We start from the raw sequence: 27965 nt of genomic DNA, 5'->3' as shown, positions 1-27965 counted from the left end.
AGCAAGAAAATAAATGATGTATTGCCTGAACTAGAACAGTTTTTCGTTTAAGGGAAAGGTAATCTCTCCAACAGCGGTGTGAGAGATGCTCTGACTCCAGCTATGGTCCTGATGATGGACTGCATCATGCAAGCTTTAGCAGTGACCTTTAAAACGTCACTTGTGAGAAAGAGGATACGATTTTTAAGGCAGGATAGGTTAGATGATGACTATAGTTTTGAAAAAATATATATTGTCTTTATGTTTTAAAATGCAGTCAGCTGTCCCACAATGTTTTCAATACCAAATCTAAAACTCCTGGTTTGTGTGATTGGAAAATCCTTTCATCATTCCGGAAGCAGCAGATTTGGGGGGGATTGGTCTGAAGCTGTTCAGTCAAGTTAGACATTCATGACCAGGTAATAAAAGGAATTACATTTCAAATTAAAGCGTCATACATTTCCTTAAAGCGCCAACACAGGGTGCGTTAAAGAAGGTTTTACTTTGAAAGTCACAACCGGAAGTGTTATTTTTGCTGTCGAAAGCTTAGCAGTCAAACGTGTGGTGTCACTGTCGGAAAACACAGGGATACAAACAAGACTAGACTCCGTAACAGCTGGGCTAAATCCCGGAAAAAGGCGGCGAAACGACGCCGGTACATGCTGCTCGGCTGCCCGGTGAGATGGATGTCCGAGGCGGGCTATAGACTTCAGAAGGGCTGAAGGTGAGAGCCGCTTGGCCCCCTTTCTGCTTCTCATTCATGTCTCCTGTTAGAAACAGGTGTATCCAACATCCAATAAATGAAACATTTATTTGTTTCGAGCAAATAATGTAACACCGTTGTATTTCGCTGCTGCTAGCTTGAACAAACTTAAAAGTAGCCTGTAAACCTGGGATGAAATGCAACGAGCAAAGGATTTCGGCCGTGGTCTAGGCAGCTAAACTAAAATATTTATGCTCAAGATGGTACAGATAGCTTCTCGGGACAAATACACACATGTATCTGAGTGTGGGGCAGTGTGTAAATAGTGATGTGGTGGCAAAAGCCTTGTCCCAACCTCCACTGCTGTCAGGCGGATGCTTTCTGTCAGTGTAGTGAAAGCTGATGGAGCCATCATCATGGCACGCCTCTGCTGCACAGCCCGTCTCCACAGCCCGTCTCACACCCTGTCTCCACACTGAGGCATGTCCCCCAGACATGGAGAGGCCATCAACCTGCCTGTTTATTATAGGAGCAGTAACACCATGAACCTAAATTCACCCTATGCACTGAAAGTTAAATGTAAACTCAACACCCCTGTACAATACAGCTCAATACAACATTTTTTTAAATAAATACTATATTAAATAGTTTCAATTAATGAGGTTATCCAGCTTTATTTTATGTGGATTTCTAAGGCTGTCAATTGGGGTGTTTTGCATTGACTTGAGTAGATTTACTCAATTACTACAATGTTGAGGTAATTCAAATTATTGCTACCTGGTGCTTCCACCCACTACAATTCAGAGGTAAATCGTGTACTTTTACTCCATTACATTTATTTAATACCTTTTGTTACTTTGCAGGTTTGGATTAGATGATGTAAAAATATAATCAACACCTTAATAAGATTTTAGTTACACCTGGAGTAAATCCACAAGCTACCCTGCAGTATACAAAGGAATACACCTTTACCAGATTAACCAGATTTGATCACACATTAAAGCATAAATAATTATAATCAAAACATATATTATTTGAGAATGGGACAATCTGCAGAATGAGTCCTTTTACTTCTGGTACTTCAAGTATATTTTGATGCTTATACTTTTGTTCAGTTGGGGTGTTTTTGCATTGACTTGCAATGTTGTGTAGGGTGTTTTAATACTTTAAGCTATATTTGTAAAAGAGGTGTGGAAATGATCTTAAACCGCTTTAGTCAAATCCAGTTTAAAACACACTTAGAACTTGTACGTTTTTTGTGGATATTGGGTTTTGAATATATCCATTTATTGACAGTCTTTTCTTTTCTTTGTACCATGAACATACACTTAATATAAGGACTCCTTCAAATCTGCCGATCATTGTCCTAAGTGGGACACCTCTCAAATAAATATAGTTTGTGTCCACTCCTTACCAAGTTTCCTCATAGCTTACCCAGCCTTTGCAGAGTTCACAAGAGTCTTGTTTGTCAGGATTTGGGGCTGGTCTCCTTTCAGCTGCCCCAGGCCCGTTGGTATACAGCGCAGATGTAAAGGGATTTCAGCATTAGGTCCTCTATTCAAATGTCAGCGTGACAACTTAATTAATGTAGCCCAGATGTGAGAAGCTGAGAGCCTGGCAGCCTATACTCACAGCTAAACTTCCATGGTGTACGTTTCAAGTTCTTGTTCAAACTTTTTAGTCAGGCGAACTGAAAAGTGAAATATCGCAAACCAGAGTTAGACTAAACTTTAGGGTGTCCTTAGCTTGTTATTCATTTAATGAAATAGTGAAAGGTCAGCAAGGAGAGGCTGTCTGTGAGCTCACTGAGGTGTTGACAGCATAAAAGTTGAAGGGAGAAGAGAGGAGTGTGAGACCTAACAGACCTGGCCCTATCAAACTGACCTGAGTGGCTCTGTAATCACATACGGACCAAAATACCCACTGCATAGCAGCCAAGCAGTGAATACAGTGTAGGGCTGCACAATTTGGGGAAATAATGTAATTGCGATTTTTCTGACACATATTGCGATTGCAATTCGATTTGCGATATTTGTTTTTAAGCGACCCAACGGAAGTTTATTGTAAAAATTTAAAAAACTTTTTTTTTTTTAAAACAACAAAACATCGCAGGCTTTGCGATTTGATAATTGCATCATTTCAAATTGCGATTTCCATTTAAAATCGATTAATCGTTCAGCCCTAATACATTGTGTGTGTTATTGCTGTTATGAAGCTACTGGAAACAGCTGTGTCATGTGTAAGATCACAGCCTGTCATTAGGTTCAGCGTTATTTTTCAGAGAGTGTCATGATGCAGGAATGCAGAGTCAGAGTATATGAGGACGGTGTGTATGTTAATTCCTGCTTATTTACAAGTGGATTATTATAGTGTCATGTGAAGCAGTTGGCACACAGCCCTTGTTATATCGTGGAATCGTCATCAAGATATGATAAGACAATATATAAATATGAAAATCGGGAAAGAAGATGTGGCCATGTTGCCCAGCCTCATATTATCTTAAATTGAATATATAGATTTTTGAAATGAAGACATAACCTTGGGCTCTCAGACATTGTGATTTGAATCCTCTAAGGAGCTCAAGGTTATTATCTACAAAAAAACTTCAACCCCCTTTTTTTTTTTTTTGATGATATAATAGTTAAAACACCCACAATCTGACACCCCACACCTTTTTTTTTTTTAATGTAAACCAAATTATGGCCTACAGTAAGCCCCCTCTCCGAGGTCAGGCCTGGATTTCGTGCCAGCAGACTTCCTGTCTGGGGCCTGGCATCAGGAAGTGGGGTGCTTGCTCAATCAGGCCGAGGTAAACATGCCCTCTGAGGAAAAGGGAGGGAACATTCCTTCAATGGAGTGGGGAGTACATGTCAATGTTCAGCCAACAAAAAAAACAAGGTTACACCATAGACTGTATATATAAAGGGTTACACTCATGAAGTGGGTCAAAAGATAGAGACACATGTCAGAGATAAGAGTAAATATGTGAAGTGAACGACCAGGAGCTTAAAGACGTTTGACTTTATTAGCTTTAACAGCTTTGAGTCTCTAAAGTAATATTCTCTTTAAGTCTTTTCAAAGGGAAAAGACCCTAACAACACCTACTGCAACTTCAGAAGAGCTGTGTTTCGTTTTGATTTACTTGAAGTTTGTCTCATCACACAATACTTTCTCTCTGAAGCAGACAAGCTGAACACCGGCGTGGTGCCATGCCGATCGCAGTTCAGTGTTTCTGTTAATGACATCTGTCGGCTACTGTTATCTGCTTCTACAAATTTCACACGGATGGAGTGAAGTGTGTTTGCACTTGTCTTTGTGTGTGTAGTGTACGCACAGGAAGGTGTGTGGGTTGTTTACAAAAGGTGGGACGCGTTTGGGTACACACTAGTACAGTATCCACACAGAACCTGTGAATTTGTTAATAGGTTGAGCCCATAGGCAAAGAAAATGTGGCAAAGGAAAATGCTGAACAAGTGCAGAGGGGAGGTGGGGAGGGAGGGAAAGGGGAGGGGGGGTTTAACGCTGCAGAGAGGACACTGCAGTAAATACAGGGACACATGTGACAGAGCAGGTGAGGTGTAGGTGAGGAAGTGAGCTCTCCTGTAGAGCCAAGCTGTGTCACAATGTCACAAAGTATTATCTACCTGCTTCCTTTACTTCTTTCATGTCCCCCTCCCTTGGCCTTCCCTCCCTTTTTAACATAAGATGCCTGTTCTGACCTCCCCTTCTGCCTCAATCTCCCTTTTCTGCTCCCAAATATCCAGAGGATGGGCCCAGTGTCCCGGTGCTTGAGGAGATGTCTCTGGGTCGGCTCCTGCGGCGTGCCTCCTCCAAGGCCTCCGACCTCCTGACCTTTAACCCCGGAGGCTCATCACTGCGCTCGGGCCTGGACGGCGAGATCATCTTCTCCAAAAATAATGTTTGCGTGCACCCTGCAGAGCCCCTGCCCGGCCTGGCAGAGCACCACCCAGGTGAGATAGATTGATGGATAGGTAGATAGATGGATAGATGGATAGATAGATGGATAGATAAATAGGTGGATAGATGGATAGATGGATAGATAGATGGATAGATATATGGATGGATAGATGGATAGATGGATGGATAGATAGATGGGTAGATATATGGATAGATATATGGATAGATGGGTAGATGGATGGATAGATAGATGGATAGATAGATGGATAGATAGATGGATGGATAGATGGATAGATGGATAGATAGTAGGGCTGTCCCGAATACCATTTTTCGGGCTCCGGATATTCGGTAGTAATCAGCAGCAAATATTCGAATATTCGGTGCGGAGAGATTTGTATTTTTTTTTCAAATTATTTTTTTCAAATTTTTACTTTTTTTTTAAAATATATTTTTTGAAAAAAGGTTTCATAACACGCTCCGAATCCGAGACACCTGACAACATGCTGTTAAGCAGAAGCGCAGAAAGAGCACACTATTACGACTTATATTTATTTATTGTCTCAGTACTCGCAAACATTAAAACTAAATGTGTCCTCTGTAGTGTAACTGTAGGGTCTGCTGTATTGTTGAGGATGTTGATGGACACAAGTTATTATTAGGCTGAGCTACTCAACTTTATGCCAATAATTGCCTTAGCCCCAGATGTTCCCACATTACTCCTATTATTTTCACTATTCGGATAAAATTAAAAAAACTAATATAAAAAAACAATTCGGTTGCTTGCAACTATTTTCCAAGCAAAGTAAGTGCACGTTTTTATCATGTGTAACGTTACTGTTTAAATGGCGGATAAAGCAGCTTCATCATGGCAACTTGACAACATCTAAGCTAATCTAGGCTACTACATACAGCATCCAGGTGACTTTTCAGAGTTGTTGTGCCACCGTGGTAGGCCAGTTTCTTATCGCATATTTGGCACATATTTTTCTTACGGTCGTCCAATTTAAAATGGTCCCACGCAGCTGAAGTCTTTGGCATTTTGTGGGTGAAACGAGGTGAAACGAGGTGAAGCGTGCCGTTTTCGTTCGTGCCTGTGAGTGAACGCGATGTCAGGAGCACAGGCTGAGATTGTATATAGGCATTTTGACAGTGCAATTCAAAAGTATAAATATAGTCGAAGAATATGGCAATTCGCCTTTATTAATAGCATACATTTAGAAAAAAACATATATATTTCTTTGAAAAAAAAAAAAATCTTTTTGAAAAGAAATTAAAAAACGAATATCCGAATAATGAAATTGAAACCCGAATAGTTGGCCAACGAACGAATATTCGAATATTCGGGTACAGCCATAATAGATAGATGGGTAGATAGATGGATGGATAGATAGATAGATAGATAGATAGATAGATAGAGAGATAGATAGATAGATAGATAGATAGATAGATAGATAGATAGATAGATAGATAGATAGATAGATGGGTAGATATATGGATATATGGATGGATAGATGGGTAGATAGATATATGGATATATCGATGGATAGATAGATGGGTGGATAGATGGGTAGATAGATAGATAGATGAATAGATAGATGGGTAGATATATGGATAGATATATGGATAGATAGATGGGTAGATAGATGGATAGATATATGGATATATGGATGGATAGATAGATGGGTAGATAGATGGATAGATAGATGGGTGGATAGATGGATAGATGGGTAGATAGATAGATAGATGGGTAGATGGATAGATAGATGGGTAGATAGATGGATAGAAGTGGAAAAGTGAATCAACGATTACAAATTAAATGAAAAAAATATATCAAATATAAACTAAACAATATCAAATATTCTGGATAATTAAAATAAAAAGTCAAAAATACAACAGTATCAAAAAACAGGCAAGCTTTCTAAGATAAGATTTAAAATAAATCTGAATCACGTGTCATATGTACGGCTGTCTACCCTGCTGACTGCATTTTATAGGGTTTTAATATATTTAATACAATAATATATTCTACCTATTTTTCCTGACTCTACTGTCTAAACACACTAAAATAGATTTTCTTTTTAAAATGAAGGATGTGTGATTCTATCCTTGTGTTTTTTAAATATGAGCATCAGTGGCCTTTGTTGCTGGTTTACTTTTTGAAACTTGCTCTGGTATAACCGCTCACAGCTTTTTCTCCATCTCTTATCTCATGTCCAGTTTGATGTGTGAGTGTAAGGTTGTTACTCCCCTCTCAGGGTGTGTCGTCACCCCTTTGTGTGTTTATCTTCTCTTGTTTGTCTTTGGGCTGCAGCTGCCAGATACTTTTGGCATTTCCTCATATGCTACCTGACTTTTTCCAAACATCGTTGTTCCTACCTGAACTCCTGTTGCCCCCTGCAGGCTACCTGTGCGTGCACACGGAGAAGGACGAGAGCCTGGGCACCACCCTGATTCTCACCTGGGTGCCAAACTCCCGCATCCAGAGGCAGGACGAGGAGGCTTTGCGCTACATCACGCCGGAGAGCTCCCCTGTACGTAGGAACGCACGCCGCCGAGGCCGACGGTAGGGAAGCCATTTCTTTAAACATGTATCGTCAATGTCTTTAACTAGGGATGCACAATATTGTTTTTTTTAAACCGATACCGATAACTTCCTGCTTCTCAAGACCGATACCGATAACCGATAATAATATAATATATATATTAAATGTACCTGTAGTTTTTTCCTCGTTTTAGCCCTGGGGTCGTCTCTGGCAAACTTCTTGCCTTTTTCAAAAGCCTCGTCGATAGGTAAAAGCCCCGGTGCCTTTGCGGCTGGCTTTGGATTCGCCGCTAGTTTAGCAGCGCAGGCGTCTTCGTACGCTTTTAACACACCATCGTAGCGATGGCGATGTTTCAGGTGACTAATCAGGTTGGAAGTATTATAGCTCGTTGCCTTTTTCCCTCCTCGTGGAACTTCTGCATTGCATTTGTTAATAAAAATAGCAAGCGAACTATCTAACTCTGGAACTTTGAAATAGTCCCATACTACCGATGACATGTTTGTTTACTGTCCTGGCTTCACGGCCGCACACCATTTACGTCACAGCCAGGCATGAGTTAGGGAGCGCTGGATTTGTGAAAAACTCCCCTCTTCCTAAACCACTAATACCACAGTACTGGCAAAACGGGAGGAGCCGAGTAAAAAACAAGCGCCCCTCATCCCAATCCACCCACACCGCAGTATTCTTTTCCTTTTTTTTACCCAAAAATATATTGTATATTATCGGGGCTATTAATACTTTTATCAGGTTTATCGGGATGACGTCATAATTCCTAATATCGGGCCGATAATTATCGTGCACCATTATCTTTAACAGGTCACACAAAAAGCATGTTATTATTGTGATAATTAATAATGCATCTCTTAAAGAGCACTACATAGTATCCCACTGAGACCCAATACAATTAACTTAGATTCATCAAAGATTTCTAATGACTCCTAAATAACTAAAGGAACATTTGTTGCTATTTGCTATTATGTATATGCATTCAGACATTTTGGATAGGGGTTCTTAAAGAAAACAATTATATTATTGTTCAGAATTACAATGTATATTACAGCACTTGATATTACTACAAAATGGTATTACTTTCTCTGCACTTTCCTTGTTGTTTGCAGTTTGAATCTCAATGGTTTTCGCACTTATTGTACATCACTTTGGATAAAAGCCTCAGCCAAATGAAATGTAATATAATAACTTAATATGTAATACAATGAACATCTCTCATGTATTATACTTCTTGGCAAAGGTATTCCCCAAATATTCCCCAAAATCGATTGAAACTCATTAAATCCTTCCCTGTGATAGGAGATTTGTACATTCCTGTTTTGTATTGTATTCACTTTATAATCTGCCAAATCTGTCACTGTACTTTTAACCTGTTTAATTGCAAACCATGTTTAAATAGAATCATATATTTCCATATCAGAAAAATCACGTATTAGATAAGAATTAGAAATAGTGCTAATAATGTTTTAAACCAACCAACCCCTCCAGACCCCATCCCCGTCACGCAGCAGCCCAGGAGGAAGATGAGGATGAGGAGAGGAACATTACCAGCAGCACCTCCACTGAGGGGGCAGAGGCCGGAGCGGACCCCTCCTCTCACCAGCAGCCGCTGCCCTCCGCGGGGGAGGAGGGCGACGAGGGCTCCTGCGAGCTGTCGGACGAAGTGAGTCGGGATAGCACCATGGGCTCGGACTCGGACACGTTCTCCTCCCCATTCTGCCTGTCGCCCGTCAGCGAGGCCCTCTGTGAGAGCAGCGGCTCTGTGTTCCTGGACAGTGAGAGCAGGTCAGTGAATGGGTCGAAATGAGCTGCATTAGTTAACTATTTTTGCTATTATTTAGAAGGTTACCTTTTATGCAAAATCCACTTTTTCATGTCTTTTATGCATAAACATGTGTCCCCTCTGTGTAAAGAGATTCTGAAAGTTTCAGGAAAAATGATTGGCTCACTTTTTGTTCTGATCCATTTATATAAAAACCTGTCTGAAAATAAGCTGATCAGATTTTGGCCCATTTATGATGTCATAACGATTTGTTGGCTTGTGTAACCATTAGCTAATAACCAACCAAGGTAACACCCCCCCCCCCCCCCCCCACACCTTATCACCTGAATCTCCTGCTAGAGCACCATTAGCCGCTTTCACACAAAGTACTTAGCCGGTACTTGTCCCCGGTACTTGACCCCGGTACTTGTTCCCCCCGAACTCTTTAGTCCCTCAAACTGTCCTAGTAGATCGCGTTCTCACCGGAATAAGTCCCTGGCTGCTTCTCACTTCGGTTATTTTTCATTTCCTCGCTCCTCGGTCTTGGTATTATCTGCGCCATCTTGAGTAGTGTCCCAGTGGCCTTATTGGTGGCGGAGTACCGAGGATCGAGGAGCGATAACGGAGGAGCGATAATCGAGGAACTACCAGACCATCCTCCAGTGAAATCCTCAGACACTCGCCCCGCCCCCTTACTGTGTATCGCTCACACTGATTGGATGATGCAGTGATCTGATGCTTCTTGACATGAGAGCAGTTTCCCAGCGGAGTGAAGAAAATACATGAACCTCACGGGAGTCACTCCTCAGTTAATACCGTGTTTTGTTTCAATTCATGTATCATTTAGTTACAAACATGTGATAGATCTGAACAACAAAGTGGTCAAAAATCATTTTATTCATTTATTGGAAACATTTTCATGATCGCTTTTTTCGTTTTAATTTTTAATTTATTTTCATTTCCATTCAGTCAGTCATTAAGTCCTATATAAAATGTTAATGTGCTACATATCCAAACAAACAAACAAAGTGTGCAATCCAATGAATGTTAATCTAACTGGGTTTTGATAGATAACATATCTCTTTTTCTTCTCTGAATTATTTTATTTCTATTGTGCACTCTAATCAATATTAATCAAACTATTTTTGGTTTATACATTTTAAGAATGGCGTTTATCTTTTTTGGGAATGAGTTCTTATTTTATTTTATTTATTGGAGTCTACAACAGATGATACAAATGTTTATATCAGTAAATGTGTGGCGGGGGTGTGTGTGGAAATAACGGGGACAGAGCTGCTGTCAGACGATCAGCTGTGCGGAGTCATCACAAACGGACGTCGCTTCACGTGACGCTCCGGAGGAAAGGACGTCCCATTGCTCTTAAAACTAGTTCCCCTGCTTCTCGTGGTTTCCTTGCGTCCCTCCATGCTTCCCTGGTGGGAGGGACTAAACGCAGGGAAACGACGCAAGTGAGGGACGCAAGGATTTCATTTAACCGAAGTGAGATGCTTTGAGAACACTTTTGAAACAGGGTTGAAACAGAGGGGATTATGGGATGCCACAATGCATGATCTGCTTGGTGTTTCAAGCCAAACACCTTTTAAAGGCAGAGTTGAGTTTATTCTATGTTTAGTTAGCCGTGTTGGTCAAATATATCTTTTTTATTGGCTTTCTTCTACTTATATCTCCACCACTGTCCTAAATATCATCAAAACTTCAGATGTGCTTTGCATTCTTGTAGCCGAGTACCGTACTTCATACTGCACTGTAAGACTCTTTTGTTTCCCTCCTCATTTCCTGACTGCCCGATAGCTTTTCATTAGAGAAGAAACATAAAAAACAATGAATTGTAGTTGGTGTTGTGATCACACACCCTGCAGTTATTATTTAAGTCTATACCTTTGTAACTGCTATTCATCCTTGCGTTTTTCCATCATTTATTTCCTTTGGCAACACTTAATTTTGCAGTTTTTCTAGAAGATATACCAACATTTGAAGCAACAACTATCTGGTGTTGCTGGACCGTTTTAAGTTGCTTTTTAAATTTAGATTTAATTACAGAACCGTTTTATCTCTGTTGGAGCTCTAAAGACTTGCTGTCAGATGCTCCAGTCCTGTTCTGTAAAATAACAAAGCATTTGTTGCACAATATTGTTCAGTGTTAGTAATTGTCTCTTGAATAAACAATAACTCATTGTTTATCGTCAGGCCTTTGTTAGAGATGACACATGCTGCTGATTGTTGTTGTTGCACTAAATAGGGATTAATTGTATGTTGGAATTATTTATTTGCAAAATCAGTCATGTAAATATGTCGTACTTAGATTTTAAAGAGCCTGGGAAGAGGGACACGAGGAAAAACTGAATCTGTAATCAGGGCTGTAGCCAGAAACAAATACAAAGTAAGGTCCAATCCACGGTATGCCCCTCAATCTTAGCAATACTGAACAGACTATAAAAGATTAAACGAATGTTTTACATTTTATGTTTTAAAGTGTTCTTTACAATTTTTCACAAGGCATGTATTGTGGACCAACATGAAATTAAACAATATACATTTTTACCATGAAGAATTAAAAACGTGTTTCTACTTTCTACGTGTTAACGACACTTGCTAACTGGCATTTCAAAGTCAGAGAAAAGTCTAACTTATTTTCTATACATAAAAGAATGTTAGCATTTAAAGAAAAACATTTTTTTTCTGTATGTTTTTCCTGCAGTTGCTACCTCCAAAAATAATAATATGAAAATGATGATACATTCAGACCAAAAATTTCAGTAATTGTGATCTGAAAAAACATAAATAACAAGCTGTCATAGACCTTTGTTATAATGGTTTCTTGTTAAAAGTTAATACAATTACGTTTTTTTTTCAGTTACTCTAAGCTACCACAAGGTGGAGCCAAAAAGGAAAAATGTATTTCATGAGAGATAACTTCCACTCTGAGGCCACATGGTGGCTTACTGCTCTACAGCTGAAAGTGCCTTTTGCAGTGAAAGCAGGTAGATGACTTCAAGTAGGTGGCATCTAATGATCAAGATGGGTTCATGCACTTAAAGCAGCTCTTAATCTGAATGTCTAATCATTTCCCAGATGGCCCAAAATAAGTCCCCGAAATCTGCAAACCCTAAAACCTCAATGCTTCCAGAGACTCTTCTCTAATCAGGCGAGCCATCTGGACAGTGATTGTGTTGCTGGTCGGACCTCACGGCCGTTTGACTTTATGATTCCCTCCGTGGCCGTTTCCTCACGCAGCTATTTGGCCTGACATGTTGCCCAGAATGTGTGAGCCTGTGTCAGTGTGTGACAGGGAGAGGGAGAGTGTGTGTTTAGGCCTTTCTAACCACTCTCAGACCCCAGCTTGCTGTAAGTGCAGTCAGTGTGTGACTTGGCAGCACTCTCTGCTTCACAGCGTCTAACCTTTACTCTGTCCTTCTCCTCCTCCATTCCTCTGTGCTCCACTTGCTGTTAGTGTTTCAGGCACTCGTCCTCTTCTTTGCCTATTTTCCCTTCCCCTTTGATTGTCCTCTACCCGTCCATTCCTTCCCCTCTTCATTTTGCATCCTTTCCTCTTGCTCATTCTCTCGTTTTTTTCACAATATTGTTTCTTTCGGTGTTGCCCACCTCTCAAATATCTCCCCCCCTCCCTTCCCTGACTAAAGACTGTGTGAAGCCCTTTGATTCCCAGTGCTCCCGGGGTTGTTGTGCTGGGCTGAATGTCAGCTCTCCGGATTAGAGGACTGAAGAGAGCGGAGCAGCAGCCAAAACCCTGGAACCCACTCAATCTCTCTTTCTCTCTCCCTTGCTTTAATTGACACTGTTAAGGGGCCAGGAACTGGAAACATGTCACTTGGAATCATTCAAAGAGAAAGAACCGCGTATGGGAGAGCAAGAGCGGATGAAAAAGAGGGGGAGAAAGAGGAGAGTGGTGGGAGAGGGCAAAGAGAGAAATCCACAGCAATCTCCGTCAAGCTTCTAACAAGTTCCTTCAGAGTTTACCAGGAGTTTATGAAACTTCTGCCGACCGTCCTGACTTTTTCATGCTTTACTTCAGATGAAAGGAATATATCTCAGGAGCCATAGAATGAAGTAACAACCACGTATCACTGTATTATATTATACCGTCTACAAGTCATTACAGTATTTTATTCTAATTAATATCCGAGTATACTGGAGATTTCAAAGTAACCGATAAGAAAACAAACGAAACCATTACAAAATAAATTGGGAAAATAAATGTTTTCTTTCACTTTGTATTATTTATTATGGAAGTTTTTAATGGATTGTTTTACAGCATTAAATCCAAGTATTTGTTTGGCATTGATCAATACAAAAATATCTATACAAAGTAGATTTAAATGCTTACAAATCAAATACATTTGATCATCTGTATTGTCAGGGCGTTTGAACTGATTGTGGGTATCCAGAGTCCATGTAGTAAATAATAAAACCGATTCCTTTTTATAGGCACTATAATAATCTTCACATTTATCTTCCAATCCCCTTTCTAGTGGAGAACTACATCAGACTTTAATGCGTGCTACTGTTTTTGGTTCTGGGAGTATTCACAAAAATCAGCGTCAGATGTGTTTCTCCTTTTTTCAAACTCCTGACTCGTACTGACCACTTTCCAAAGTGTGCACTGCAGAGAGCCCACACACCACCCTCTTCACCCCTCCCTCGTCTCCCCGGGGATTAGCTGAAGGGCCTGGGATCTCTGGAGGCCCGCAGCCCTCTGTCCTGGTTCTCAGGGTGACCTGGCAGCACCTTCCCCCAGGGCAAAGCCTCATGTACGAGGAGAGAGGTGTTATAAGGGCCTCGGGGCAGTTTTGATCTCACCTTGGCCTGGTGGGACATGGCTGACTCCATCAAAACAGCTTGTTTACATAATGTTCTCTCTGTACAGAGACTTGCTGCCTGTTTTTGCCGCCTACAGATCACGAGCAGAATGAAGCTGTTGACACTGACAGACGTTGTTAATCGCTTGTTATGAGTCTACGCCTAAATGCAGCACAGCAAGAATGGCAGGAGTTTTGTTTCTCACCACAATTTCCACAGTTATTGCATTTGTATTTATATGCAGGGAAATAGTGTTGGTTCTTTCAAGCTAAGCGTGCAGAAAGAACGAAGGGAATTATGTAAATGGCCTCGAAGGCCTTGTTAACACTCTGAACTTTACGGTCATCATATTTATAAAAAAGCAAGTACAGTAGTCTTTAAAATGGATTTCAGTTTGCCTTGCTCCCATACCAGAGCCTTCTGTGCCTCTCTGCACTCTCCTTGTATTCTGCCGTCTGGTTTGTGGCGTGATACATGAGACGGAGAGCAGTAAATCAGAAGATAGCAGAGGAAACTGTGCAGCTTGGATTGATCGGCCTTGTTATTTTCCCATCTGCTTACGGGGAAATGATTAGCCAGACATGATTGATTCAGATTGTAATAGATTAGACTGGGCCCTGCCTCCCACGCAGTTTCAACGTACCGACCGACAGGCCAATTTTGTAAAATAGTTGTTAATAAAAGTTATTTTAGAGGGAAAAGTTTCATTTTCCACAACAATACAAACATTCCTTCATACAAAGAGATAAACAGTTTGTGTAGCTTTTTTATTATTACTGCAGGGCAAATAAACTACAGTTTTTAAATGGAATTAATCCTGTTTTAATTATTTGAATAAATAAAAAGTGTATTTGATGGTAGGTGGTGAGCATATCACTTCATGTGGACGTCTACTTCTCAAATTTCAGTGGGGTTTAACACATTTCGGTGTTGGTCCGTTTCTCAGCATTGGTATGTCTCAAGACGTGTTTGAAAGTGCATCATGGTCATTAGCTGTGTGTGTGTGTGTGTGTGTGTGTGTGTGTGTGTGTGTGTGTGTGTGTGTGTGTGTGTGTGTGTGTGTGTGTGTGTGTGTGTGTGTGTGTGTGTGTGTGTGTGTGTGTGTGTGTGTGTGTGTGTGTGTGTGTGTGTGTGTGTGTGTGTGTGTGTGTGTGTGTGTGTGTGTGTGTGTGTGTGTGTGTGTGTGTGTGTGTGTGTGTGTGTGTGTGTGTGTGTGTGTAAACTTGCCAGCTAGTGATTGTTATGATTAAAAAAACCTGTGTGTTTTTGCTGAACAAAGCTTTGTCCGTTTTCAGTTCTGTTGCATATGTGTGTTCCTCTGGACATTAATGTGTATAGGTTGTGTGTGTGTGTGCACAGTTGTGTGTCTCGTCCAGCAGCAGAGAAACCCTCGGCTCAGGTTTCAGTGCCGGGAACAACATGCTGGCCATGGGGGAATGACAGGGGAAATTGGAAGGCAGACAGTATGATTTGTGTGTGTACAGACTTCCTTGTGTGTATGTGTATGTGTGTATGTGTGTGTCCTCAGAAGCCTCCATGCATTCCTCCCATTCTCAGCCTCATGGTGGAACCATACTGAGACTCAAAACAACAGGCCAGAGCTGAGCTATATGTGTGCACAATTATCCCTGGGCTAAACACCGCTGGCCGCTGTCTAAATAATATTTATTAACGATGTTGCACAAAGAAAAAGCCCCGGTTTCTTTATGTGAGGCACAAGATAAGAGAGATTTTTAGGGCTTAAACAACAATGTCTCCTTCCTTTGGATTTCATGAGAAGCATGACTCAGTTCCTTTTAGCACAGTAAATCACATGCAAATTAAATCAAGAAATCCTAACTCCTTTCCTTTTTTTTCTATCAGGGAGCTGTGCGAGGAGTCCATGAACCACTCTTTAAGCTCCGCCTCCAGTCTGGACAGCCACGCCCCCTCCGAGAGCAGCGGCCAATCGCAGGCCGTGCGGTGGGAGGAGCAGCAGAAGGTGCTGGCTCTGGAGCAGTTGTGTGGTGTTTTCAGGGTGGACCTGGGTCACATGAGGTCACTGAGGCTCTTCTTCAGGTAACAGGGGGCGCAAAGGTCACGGAGGTCATGTGGGGGTCACCTTTTTGCTCTACTGTTCAAGAACACACGGTTTTTGTGGGTTTCAGGATGGTGTCGGTTTGTTTTATGAAAATAAGGGGAAAACGATTAGATTTAAGTTAAGTAATGAAACAAAATGGCGAAATTGTATTTAAGTATGTCTGTTACTGCCCTATTAAGCCCCTTCCTTGACTTTCTTTTGTGAATCCTATTTTCTGATTGTTCTGAATCTCTTTTTGATGCCTTTGCAGTGATGAGGCGTGTACCAGTGGCCAGCTGGTGATCGCCAGCAGAGAGAGCCAATATAAGATCCTCCACTTTCATCATGCTGGCCTGGACAAGCTGTCTGAGGTCTTCCAACAGTGGAAGTGCTGCAGGGAAACTCAGCTCAAAGACCAGGTCGGGTTCCAATCCAAAATACTTTTTAGCATCTGGTTATATCAAGAATTGTTCAGGTGTTCTTTCTTAGTTGTGTGCTCTTGTTTTGGTTCTGTGCCCATTTGTTATCCTCATTTCCTTCTTCTTCTGTCAGGTGGCAAATGAGAAATCTTGCATGCAGTTTTCCATCCAGAGGCCCACCCTGCCTTCGGCTGAGACCCACCCCGAGGAGAAGCTCTATCGACGGCTTGAAGTCACCACCTGGCTACGTCACCTCAACCACAGTGGCCAGGTGGAGGAGGAGTATAAGCTACGCAAGGTTTGTGTTAGGGTCTGCATGTTTAAAAAAATGTGTATAATTAATGTAAATGTTTGTTACAGGTTCAATAGCCTTTGATGATTAAATAAACCGTTTTTGGTTTAAATAAACTAACGTGACAAACATTGCTTCCATGAAATTGAGTAATGTAGATAGACGGCTTAACTAACTAAGAGTGACAATACTCATTCAATACTTTTTTTTAACAATTTCTAATCATGTCAAAAGGCTGTTAATTGCATACTTTCTTTTTGAAATACTTTGGAAGTTGGATTTAAAATATAATGACTAATAAAAGATGTCAGCAAGTCAAAAAGATCACTACGAATAGAACAAATTAAGAAAAATAGGTAGATACAAATAATAAATGTGTACATAGACTATTGGTGAATATTAAGATCAAAAGCCAAAAAAGGCTTTAATTTGTTGCCATACTTTTACAAATGAATGCGGCTTTTCCTGTAAATAATATTACTTCCAAGTGCAACATTGTTTATTCCCCCAAGCTGCACTTCAAAGACATCACAGACTCTTCTTTCATTTTCTGAAGTACAGCTTTTTCTTTGCTAATGCCACACATAATGAAACTCACTTTGATTTGCCTGTGCTTATTGGCATTATTTGATGTGGCACACAAAAGGCCTATCCATAGCTTCATTGTGGCGGCATACGGCTCTGACAACAAATGTTTACTGCCAAAATGACTGAAACCTTTGGTAAACCATAGAGCGACCCATATCTGTTTTACATGTATCACAGCAGGAGATACTTCCTTCTGTACACGTTTTACAATCCTACTGCATCACCTCGAAAGCAAATGGTCTCACCTGCTGCTTTCCATGCAGTCAAGCTTCCCACTCACTGAAAGTAATATTGAAAGTAAAGCCCACGGTGTATAGCTTTCGGTTTGAATCAGCAACTCTGGTCTTTTAATAATGAGATGGTTTGTCTTGGCCAATGCCCCCCCTCTGAGTCATCTGAGTTCTCTGGGATTGACTCAATTGAGGGTTTACCGTCTTACTGAAATGACTCAGTGGCAGTTAGACTGTGACCAAAATCATTTCCTCTGTAAATACTCAAACGCAGAAACAGGAGAGCAGTGTTTTCGCTGGACATGCAGATATACAGTGTATTTATTTTTTACAGGAGTTTCGGTTTTGCAGCATTTTGCAACACCTGTTTTTGACTTTATTATTATGAGTGTTCTGCGGTATTGCAAAAACTGCACGGAACAAGTGTTGAGATGAAACTGCTCCGCCAAATGAAAATCTGCACAAAGATGTTATGTCTACCCTTTGCCTACAATAATAACATACTGAGGCTTGCCAACAACATTGTGTTTGATCCCAACCATGTGTTGAACAGCAAATAAAAATGGTCGCCATCAAATCGGAGATACAGGGTCCCAGGATTTCACAATGTTAGACTGAAGCACTCTTCTGTGCACAAGTCAATCCTTAAAATCAATGCAGAGTCAAATCCCAGATCCAATCCATGTTAAAGGGTTTTGAAAATATGTTTGTTAGTGATTGTAATGTTATGTTAAATGTCTCTTCCCTTGTTTCCTGTCTTAATAATTCTCCGTGTTGATGTTGCAAATGGAGCTGCTGTGATGCAAGACCAGTTTCCGACTTTATCAGACAGTAAAGTATCGTTGTCTCAGCCTATCGTTACACTTATGAGACATCAGATGTAGTTCTGTAAGATGACAGCTGAGGGCAGGCTGTGTCATCTACACCACTCTCTGCATATCTTATTTGAAGTGATCCCTCCCTGTGTGCCCCCTGTTTGCCCTTTCGTAATCACCGCATTTGTTCGCCTCCCACTCTCCACCAGGCCATCTTCTTCGGTGGTATCGACCCATCCATCCGTGGTGAGGTGTGGCCCTTCCTGCTGCACTACTACAGCTATGACTCCACCTCCCAGGAGAGAGAGGCCTGGAGGCTGCAAAAACGCACCCACTACCATGACATCCAGCAGAGGAGGTGGGCAACGGCGTGGTAGAAATGGATATGCATTTGAGTATTTAGAATCCTGCTGATTTCCTGGATTCTGACAACATTTCTGGCCCAAAATGAAGGTTATTTTAGGGTTTATGTGACGTTACAGAAATCAATTAACACAAAATAAACAGCAGTATCCTTGACACTGTGAAACTGCAGGTTGACTGTCACATGGCAGCAGTATCGGCTGCCAAACGCTCAGTCAGTCAAACATTGAACCACATGTGAGTCTGTTGTGGCTTCTCATCGCAGGCGCTGAGCAATCAATACGCACAATCAGCAAAGTGTTAAGGGGAGGTGCCGGGTGCGAAATAAAAAGGTCTCTGGAGAGAAAACATGTCAGCGGTTATCAGATCATATTCATCACACACACACACACACACACACACACACACACACACACACACACACACACACACACACACACACACACACACACACACACACACACACACACACACACACACACACACACACACACACACTTCCTTTAAATCTTTATTTGTGTTCACCCATCAGACAAAGGTTGAGTGTGCACATATTTTCACACATTCTGCTGCTCTCTCTATAATGAAAATGATAATTGGACAGGTTTCTTCTGTATGGCCTATTAACATTTTAAATACGTCAAAAGGCCTTATCGAAAGTCGGGTAATTAAAGCCCATGTTCTGACTTTGATGTGGATTCCTTTTTAAAGCCTGTTTCACTAGAACAGCCATCAGGGCCATGGGTGGATCATTAGGAGGAAGGGTACACGGCCACGGTTTTGTTCCTTGTCTCCTCACCTTCTGCCCTTCCCTTAGCCTTAATAACCAAGCAGCTGCAAAGGGAATCAATGCAGCTACTGCAAGTAAGCCTTTTAGTAAGTATATTTATTGGCAATAATTGTCATTAGAACTTGTGGCACATTGTTAGAAAAATGTAAAAAGACTCAGGCATGATGGCATTTAAATTATTTTATAATATAAATTGTTATGGCCTACAGTAATATATACGTTTACAACCAAGTGTGTAGTACCTCTTTAAGAACACTAAAAGCTAATTAAATCCTATAATTTGATTAACAAACACACAACTATATATACTAAAGGTCCATCTTATCTTATCTTATACTGTCATACATTAGCTTGATTTCTACATCTACTACTTGTACCAGGTATGGCATGAAGACTTGCCGTATTGTCTGGCCTTTAAATATCCATACTTGCACTCAAACACTGGTGGTTATATTTATGGGTGTCTGCAAGTTGAAATTCTCTTAAGTTAATAATAGATTTAAAATCTACCTCGTAACAAAATTCATCTCTGGCTGGTTTGAAGAGGAAGTGTTTATATCTCATCTTGCTGCACCAGTGACTCACACTCTTGTTCTATTTTTGGTTAATATTCTTGGAAGAGATGAGGAAGTTAACTTCTCGCTGTCGTTAATATTCTTCGTTCAAAGACACAACTTGACATGATCAGACCAGGGCTGCATCTGACAATGATTTTCCTTAGTCCTTTTCTTTATATACTCAATTAATTATTTGGTCTGTAACTAAAAAATGTCTTATTTTGTCCGACCAACGGTGAAAATGCAAAGAAATGCAGGTTTCAGAACAGACAGCAAGTTTTTCTTTGGGAGAAGCTGGAATACAAATATGTTGGACTCCTTACTTGGTAAAAAAATTGTTGAATTGTTTCTACTTTGTGCTGTTTTCTGTGTATTTCCTTGTTGAGATGTTTGCATTTTAAAGGCTTATCTGGGTTTTACAGTGCACACTAACTTACTCTATAAATGCTTTTGTCTTTGGTATTGATCCATGCAATATTCTTGTCCCTATAAGAATAAAACTAAATTATTAGCAAATAGTCCAGAGCAGTAGTACTGTCTAAAACTATCAGGCTTCAATTTATTATTAACACAACTACAGTTTTGCTTCACCATACCAGCCTCATGCATATGACATGATGAAAACATGCTCTGAACTCCTGAGAAGCCTCCTCCAGAGAGAAAGATAGAAAGATGTTGGGGGGGGGGGGGGGGGGGGGGTGCAACACACAAACACACGGCGCTGAATCTAAACAGTTGCGTGGCGTTGCATCAGGTGTGCGCTCATTATTCCTGGTGGGGCCACATGGAAAACAAACAGTGTTAATTAAATCCCCTCTGCTTGTTAGGACTTGAGTACATGTGTGCCACACACAGAGTACATTGCTAATATAGTTCCTAACTCTTAGAGGGATGGATGGGTGTTTTATTGTTGTGGTTTTATCCTCAATGGAACAATGGGGCTGAAATACCCCTTCAGTCCACTGCTTGCCCACCCCCACGGCTCATTTGCATCTACCCATTAGTGTTTACACCAGTGTAACATTTGAGGTAAAGATTATTAGATTTCTTTTCATTCTAATTACCCTCATTTCCTAAGAGGACGCAGTAAATCTTTAACATTCTTGTTCTTGTCCTTTAAAAATGATCTTGACTGAGTTTAACTACTTAATTAAGGGCTTCTTTATTTTATTTCTTGTATCAAATTTTTCCATTACCGCCTGGCATATCTTTCAGATTGTCCATGAGCCCGGAGGAGCACAGCGAGTTCTGGAGAAAGGTCCAGTTCACGGTGGATAAAGACGTGGTGAGAACAGACCGCAGCAACCACTTCTTCAGAGGAGAGAATAACCCCAATGTGGAGATCATGAGGTCAGACCACTTCTCTTCATTTCCCCCCTTTTTACCACTCATGATCTCTATCTTTGTCTCTCGTGCCTTCACCTTCCCTCAATCCATCCTTATCATTCCCATTCCTCAGCCCAACGCTCATGCGTACCTATTCATTTCATATTCTGAACCCTAGGGGAGCCGCAAATGAGTTTCATGCTTTATTGACTCTGACTAAGCCGTCTGAGCACTTTTGATGCATACTCGAAGCTAATGGCTTTTCTAAACGAGGAGCAAGAGGATTTAAATAGCATATTAGTTTAGTGACTCTCATCGAGGCTCCTGGTATTTGTCTAGGTATTATGTCTCATGCTGCTTCTGGGGCAGGGTGATCCCAGCACAGGTCCAGATGCACAGCACTTACCTCATGCTTCATCGGACACCTCATATCTATTGTATGGAAATGTTGGGGCATTTGGTCTGAGCATGTAATTCTTTAGATACTGATATTTTTTATATATGTTCCAAACACATAATCTATGTGTGTTTCCCCAAAAACTCCTCCAAATCACATCTATTTTTACTGATAACAATAAAAACAAGTCCTTAGGGTTTTCATTTTGTTTCTACAATCCTTACTAATGCACAAGGACTGCCAGGGAAGTTTACTTCAAAGTAGAACCTGTATACATTAAAAAAAAATCATTAATTAGGTCCCTGGTTACCAGAAGAGTTGGCATAGCAACCGCTTAAGAAGGGCTTGTCATGCTTTTCTGGGAATTACCAGCAATGCAGAAACACATGCTGGATCATTCAGTGTTCGGGCGGGACCGTGCTTTTAGTGGTTTGGCTTTAGGGTCGTGAACATTTCTATGGGAGGGATGTGAAATGTTTATGACACTATGTTGCTACACGGTATTGGATGTCCTGTTTTCTGCTGAGATGTTTCTAAGGTGTTCCTGTGCTGTGTTTGACCCAGGCGGATTCTGCTCAACTATGCAGTGTTTAATCCTGACATGGGCTACTGCCAGGGCATGTCAGACCTGGTGGCCCCCCTGCTCACTGAGATCCAGGACGAAAGCGACACCTTCTGGTGCTTCGTAGGCCTCATGGAGAACACCATCTTCATCAGCTCGCCGCGGGATGAAGACATGGAGAGGCAGCTGGTAAGATGTATCAGATTGTGGAATATAAGTGGAACCAAGATGGAGTAACTCTTCTGTTGAGATACACTTACAGGCGGCAGTAAAGTCCATCTGAAGTGCAAGTCCGCTTTCTAAATCCAACATCTGTGTCCGGATTCTTTTTCTGTACTAAAACCGACAATCCCACGTTAACCAACTTCAGTCTGTAATTGGTCAGCAGTGTGAAGTTGAAGGTGTACAACAAAATGCAACACTAAACATTTTGAATATTCATTTAAATCTCTGAAGTTGTGCACCAATGTAGTAAGTTTGTTTCAAGCTCAAATGAACTAAACATTAATATGAACCGATACTTATAAGGATCATTGTCTCAGACTTTGATGTTGATAAGTCCAGATTTGTTTTACATTTGTGACACTGTTACCGGGTTACCGGGTTACCTTAACATTGACAAATACACCAATCTATTCCAAGTACAAAAGAAATCTATCGAACGTGTGCATCCTGAAGAAGCATAATCCCAGTACAGAAGACCACTAATATCTCACTAGAAATGTACACGTTTGTAAGACAGTGTGTATCCCCCTCCAGATGTACCTGCGGGAGCTGCTGCGCCTCATGCTGCCCCGCTTCCACCAGCACCTCACCGGGCTGGGGGAGGACGGCCTGCAGCTGCTCTTCTGCCACCGCTGGATCCTGCTCTGCTTCAAACGAGAATTCCCCGACACCGAGGCTCTGCGCATGTGGGAGGCCTGCTGGGCTCACTACCAGGTCAGGGCCAAGTCTCAACGGCTCCTTTGCATACACAAGTTTGTGAGAAAAACTTTGCATAAACGAAAACAGGCTGCGACTGTTTCACTACAGTATCACATTTTTCATGATTTTCAGGAAGCATGCAGCTCAAATAAAATATGCCATTTAAAAAAAATCCCATGTTATCCCTTTTTAAAGCCTGTCTCTACAGACTATAATAATCCTCCTAAATACATTTAACATGTCATACTACCCCTTGGTTTTGAAAGGGTTTAATTCAACAGCGATACGTAATACTTTCAGTAGAGATTCAGCATATATAATATCAAATATTGATTTTGTTCACATGAAAATGAAACATTTCAAATGTCCTTATGGCCTCGCAGCTTTACAAATTAATATTGTAAAAAGTAATACAAATGTTATCAATTCAATAATCTTAGATATGATACAGAATATATATCAGTCTTCCTGCTGCATGCCATGTTTTCTAGATGTTATGATTGTTAGATCCAGGTGCTGGTAGAGGAAATAGCAGAGTAAAAACCTCGATTTAGAAGCAAGAATTTCTGATTAATATTTTTTTTTTCTGTGTATGGAAGACATCAATTCATTTGTTGTTAACTTAAAATTCCAAATACTATACCTTCATAATTTGCATTTCCCTTGAACTGGGTTTCTTGCTGGATTTGAATTTTGTGCTACTATTTTTTGTCCTTCCTCTACAGATGGTACATTTCAAATTGTACCCCGCAGCAAGGTCACAACTAAATCCTGAGATCGGAGACCATGTTTTCATTAGGGCTTAAAAAAAACGGCTAATTTGCAAATATTCCTGCATTCGTGTTTCAGTATTGACTTGCTGACGAACATTTCCCCCTCTCTTCATAGACAGACTACTTTCACCTGTTCCTGTGTGTGGCCATCATTGTTCTGTACGGGGAGGATGTGTCAGATCAGCAGCTCGCCACGGACCAAATGTTGCTCCACTTCAGCAACCTCTCCATGCACATGAATGGAGAGCTGGTGTTACGCAAGGTAAACAGCAGTAAAAAAGCTCTGGGTTTTCCCGCTTATTGTCAACTGTGTATAGGGTTGCAAAGAGTGGGAGAAATTCCACAAAATGTCCATGACATTTTTGCATAATTTCTGAGAAATGTCAAGGGGAAGTTAGGCTCTGGAATTTTCTATCATCACATTAAAAATAAATTCAGTAAATGTACATCCCTCTGAGTGCATTCTCCTTTAACATTCATTTTTGATGGTAAAACATTTATTTAATAAATGAGTTTTCTCACAAGGTTTTAAAGTACCTTTCAGGTTTAGTTAAATTGTTACCTAGCTAACCCACCACTTGGCTCGTTTCACATTGTGACGCATTCATAGATTTGTCAGAGAAGTTGATTATGTATGCGTTAGATATTGTATAATATTTCAATTTGCATATAACATGGTTAATGACATGGTAAATAGTACCAGAGCGATTCCCATAAGATCCCATTCATTCTCTTTAATTTCTACGGAAATGTTTAACCTTGAAAATTCCCTACCCATAGTAAATAGGACGTCACTCATCCTTAACTATTAAAATAATCTGTGGTTATGACCATGTTTCCCAGGCGGCTGCATTACATTTATCAAAATACAGTGTTGTCTTTGCATCACAAAGCCCTCCCTAACGCTGCAGCAGAGCGCCTCTGACACACTGTAACCTGCTGCAGAGGCCTTGAGGTGCCGAATGGGATGCGGCCGTGCCTTGCAGAGGATTTATGATCTGCATCCCTGCTATTGTGTCAGTGCCTCATGTTTATGGATGCTGTGTTGGTACGGCTGCAACCACAGGCAGTGCGCTACGTTAGCATGCAGCTGGCGTGGCTCCTTTTCGTTGTTGCCTGAGATTTTGCATCCGATGCACGCTGGCTTTTTAGCTCGCTGACCTTGACATTGTTTTGTTACCAGACTCAAGGGTATTGTTTTAATCTAAAGCTTTCTCCACTGTGATATCAGCAACTGTTTAGCATTCCCTGACTGTGTTTCTTGTCAATACAAAGTTCCTTTCATTATTTTACATATTTTATTTCATTTTGACATTTTTGCCCTTGCGCTTTCAGGCCCGCAGCCTTCTCTACCAGTTCCGCCTGCTACCCAGAATCCCCTGCAGCCTACACGACCTTTGTAAACTGTGTGGCCCGGGGATGTGGGACAGCCGCTACATCCCCACTGTGGAGTGTTCTGGTGAACACCCGGACTCACAGAGCTGCCCCTATGGAGGCACCTCCACCCCCCAGCCCTCCTCACCCTCCCTCTCAATCACACCTTCGCCCTCAACCAACCCCACCCCCACGCCGGAGGGCAAAAAAATCTCCAAAACCAGGGATATTTTCACCTTCCGGAAACAGTCCTGAGGGCAGGGGCTTTGGGGAGTTTGGCTGGTCTTTGCCTCACGTTGGTTTGGATCCATCTGCTGGAACAATTTGTCCCTCCCTCTGACTCCTCTCCCCCAAAGTCCCTGCTTCTACGATCTTACTGAGGATGATTGTCACTTTTCATGTGGTGCAATGTTGAACCCTGCCTTACCAGAATGTTATTTGCATCGTTCAGTATCACGTGATTCTGCGATGAGGACGGTTTGCTGCTGGACGGGCAGCAGAGCAGGGGGCTGCTCTCCTCTTGGAGCAGGATGGACAATCACCGGGGAATTGTTGCTCCGGGGCTACTTCAGGTTTGAGTCTGCTGCTGGCTTGGCAAACTTCCATGGGCTTTGTGGGCAGGGGTCACATCAGGGTCTGAGGCAAGCAGCCTGAAATCGTGCGGACTGCTCTGACCGAGGGTCAAATGTAACTGGAGATTCATTCACAGGACTTGAACTTGAATTTATGAAAAATGTTCTCACAATAGAATACTTGTGTGAATATCAAATTACATGTGCATATCTCGAGTCTGAGCAGGACATTTTTAACAAGAAATCCACACCCTCTGTGCTAACAAAGAGGGGTTGACCTACAAATGATATTATAAGAAATGAATGGTACTTACATTTTTTCTTTAATTTTGTTTTTAAACAAGTGAATGTTTGCGTTTATATCAGCAATTACAAATATTTAGCAATATTATAGCCTTGCATGAGCAACTCCTCGACATATAGAGGGCACAACATGTTTGATGGAAAACACACAAGCCCAAAACAGAGGTAAGAATGTGTTTACAGGACAAACACTCGCATCATGACAGGGCTCTGCATATATCCTCTTTCCTATCAGATTAAGGAAAGGAACATTCTCATAATATCACTCCGTTAAAAAATAGTTTTCCCGTCAGGCAGGAGGAAGCCAGGCATTTGTTTCCTTCTGGTAAGTCAGACACAAATGTTCTCGCTACCTGTTGAGACAGGAGCTTAATCATTTCCCACCCTAAGATATCATTTCAAGCGTATTGAGGTATTGAATTCAATCAATCAATGTTTATTTATAGAATTGATATGACAGCGCTGTCAGCCAAAGAAAGAATAGATCATGTTTTTATCCTGACAGAAAAATAGACAGCTTTGTGTTTTACTCGAAGACTTTTTCTTCATTTTTAGAAAGGCTTGTGAAAAATTGACAGCACAGTGTTTTTGTTTCCCTTCAGTGTTCTCTTCACTTTCACCTTAAAAGCGAATGACAAAGCACTATCAACACTCAGAATCAGTCCACATGAATGTATCCGCTTTTTGTGTTTCTTCTCACTCACCAGGGTGAAACTGTACGGTGTGTGAGAGCGAGTGTGTTTATAAACTGGAGTGACCTCCAAACATCTGGTAATGAGTTGGAGAACAGCCGTAGAGCCCCCCCCCCCCCCCCCCCCTGACCAGTCTCTTTAATTACAGCTGCGATCATAGGGGGGGAAGAGAAGAAAAATTGGGACTCTTTAGAGAAATACAATGGGGCAGAGGGGAAAGGGACGATTTAAGCTTCACAGAGGGATAGAAAGTGATCAGCATCCTGCCTCTGTGATTTGCAAGTCCCAGATGTAAAGATGGTCTCCCCTCCGAGGCTTTTGAGTGACACTCCTGGGGCTGAAAACATCTTCAAATTGCTGCTAAAATGTAACATTAAGACCTTCAATCAGCAACCCCCCCCCCCCCCTCTCTGTCTCTCTTGTGGTTTCTTGCTCTCTCTCAGCAAGCAGTCTCTGCAAATGACATTCATAACTGTTCTTTTTCCCCATTAGTTATCATGTGCAGCTGCTTGCTGGAAATGCACGCAGAGTTTTAAAGATTGGGCGGCTCCGGTAAAATGAGCAAAGTCAGAGATGCACGATGGGAAAGTAATTGTGTGTGTGTGTGTGTGTGTGTGTGTGTGTGTGTGTGTGTGTGTGTGTGTGTGTGTGTGTGTGTGTGTGTGTGTGTGTGTGTGTGTGTGTGTGTGTGTGTGTGTGTGTGTGTGTGTGTGTGTGTGTGTGTGTGTGTGTGTGTGTGTGTGTGTGTGTGTGTGTGTGTGTGTGTGTGTGTGTGTGTGTGTGTGTGTGTGTGTGTGTGTGTGTGTGTGTGTGTGTGTGTGTGTGTGTGTACTCATGAATTTTATTCAAATCCTCATTGAAATCACATTGTCTGCAAAGGCACCGTAAATCACGAGCCTCCTTCATGACTACTCCTATTTTTAAAGGGGTTTTATCAGTCATCACTGAATGTACAATGTTGCTGTTGATCTCTATGGTATGTTGATGTATTACTGTACACATCTCAGAGAAAAAAGAGCCTATTCTTATGGTTGGTATTAATGAAAACACCGGCATCAAATGTTTTACAACAAAAAGTACCAAGCATTTGATTTATAAATGCTTTTCTGCTGGGATTTACAGAACTACCGCCAATGCTTTTCATCATTAAACATCACTGATCCAGTAATGGAAGTC

General features: G+C 41.3%; 1 protein-coding gene across 2 annotated transcripts; it reads left to right on the top strand.

The window, feature by feature from the left end:
- Nucleotides 1-10: 10 nt before the first annotated feature.
- tbc1d16 (TBC1 domain family, member 16) lies at nt 11-27957 on the top strand. Of its 2 annotated transcripts, none has more exons than XM_079642296.1 (13): nt 11-703; nt 4447-4653; nt 7001-7163; nt 8641-8937; nt 15617-15811; nt 16084-16231; nt 16365-16529; nt 18366-18514; nt 21082-21216; nt 22154-22340; nt 22911-23090; nt 23964-24110; nt 25184-27957. In XM_079642296.1, exons 2-13 carry the CDS (start codon nt 4479-4481, stop codon nt 25475-25477), a joined length of 2235 nt encoding a protein of 744 aa, XP_079498422.1. In that variant the 5' UTR covers nt 11-703; nt 4447-4478; the 3' UTR covers nt 25478-27957. The 2 variants fall into 2 exon arrangements, with proteins under 2 accessions (XP_079498422.1, XP_079498423.1); XM_079642297.1 differs by having other exon boundaries at nt 23968-24110; nt 25184-25323.
- Nucleotides 27958-27965: the final 8 nt, after the last annotated feature.

The sequence above is a fragment of the Notothenia rossii genome (assembly GCF_949606895.1).
Source record: "Notothenia rossii genome assembly, chromosome: 8".
Classification (NCBI taxonomy): Eukaryota; Metazoa; Chordata; class Actinopteri; order Perciformes; family Nototheniidae; genus Notothenia; species Notothenia rossii.
This window is presented reverse-complemented; position numbering and strand designations above follow the sequence as displayed.

Coding starts and splice junctions, on each gene's coding strand:
- tbc1d16 (XM_079642296.1), top strand. CDS start 4,479: ATGTCTCTGGGTCGGCTCCTGCGGCGTGCCTCCTCCAAGGCCTCCGAC. Junction 4,654..7,000: donor CCTGGCAGAGCACCACCCAG/GTGAGATAGATT, acceptor TGCCCCCTGCAG/GCTACCTGTGCGTGCACACG. Junction 24,111..25,183: donor GAGAGCTGGTGTTACGCAAG/GTAAACAGCAGT, acceptor TTGCGCTTTCAG/GCCCGCAGCCTTCTCTACCA.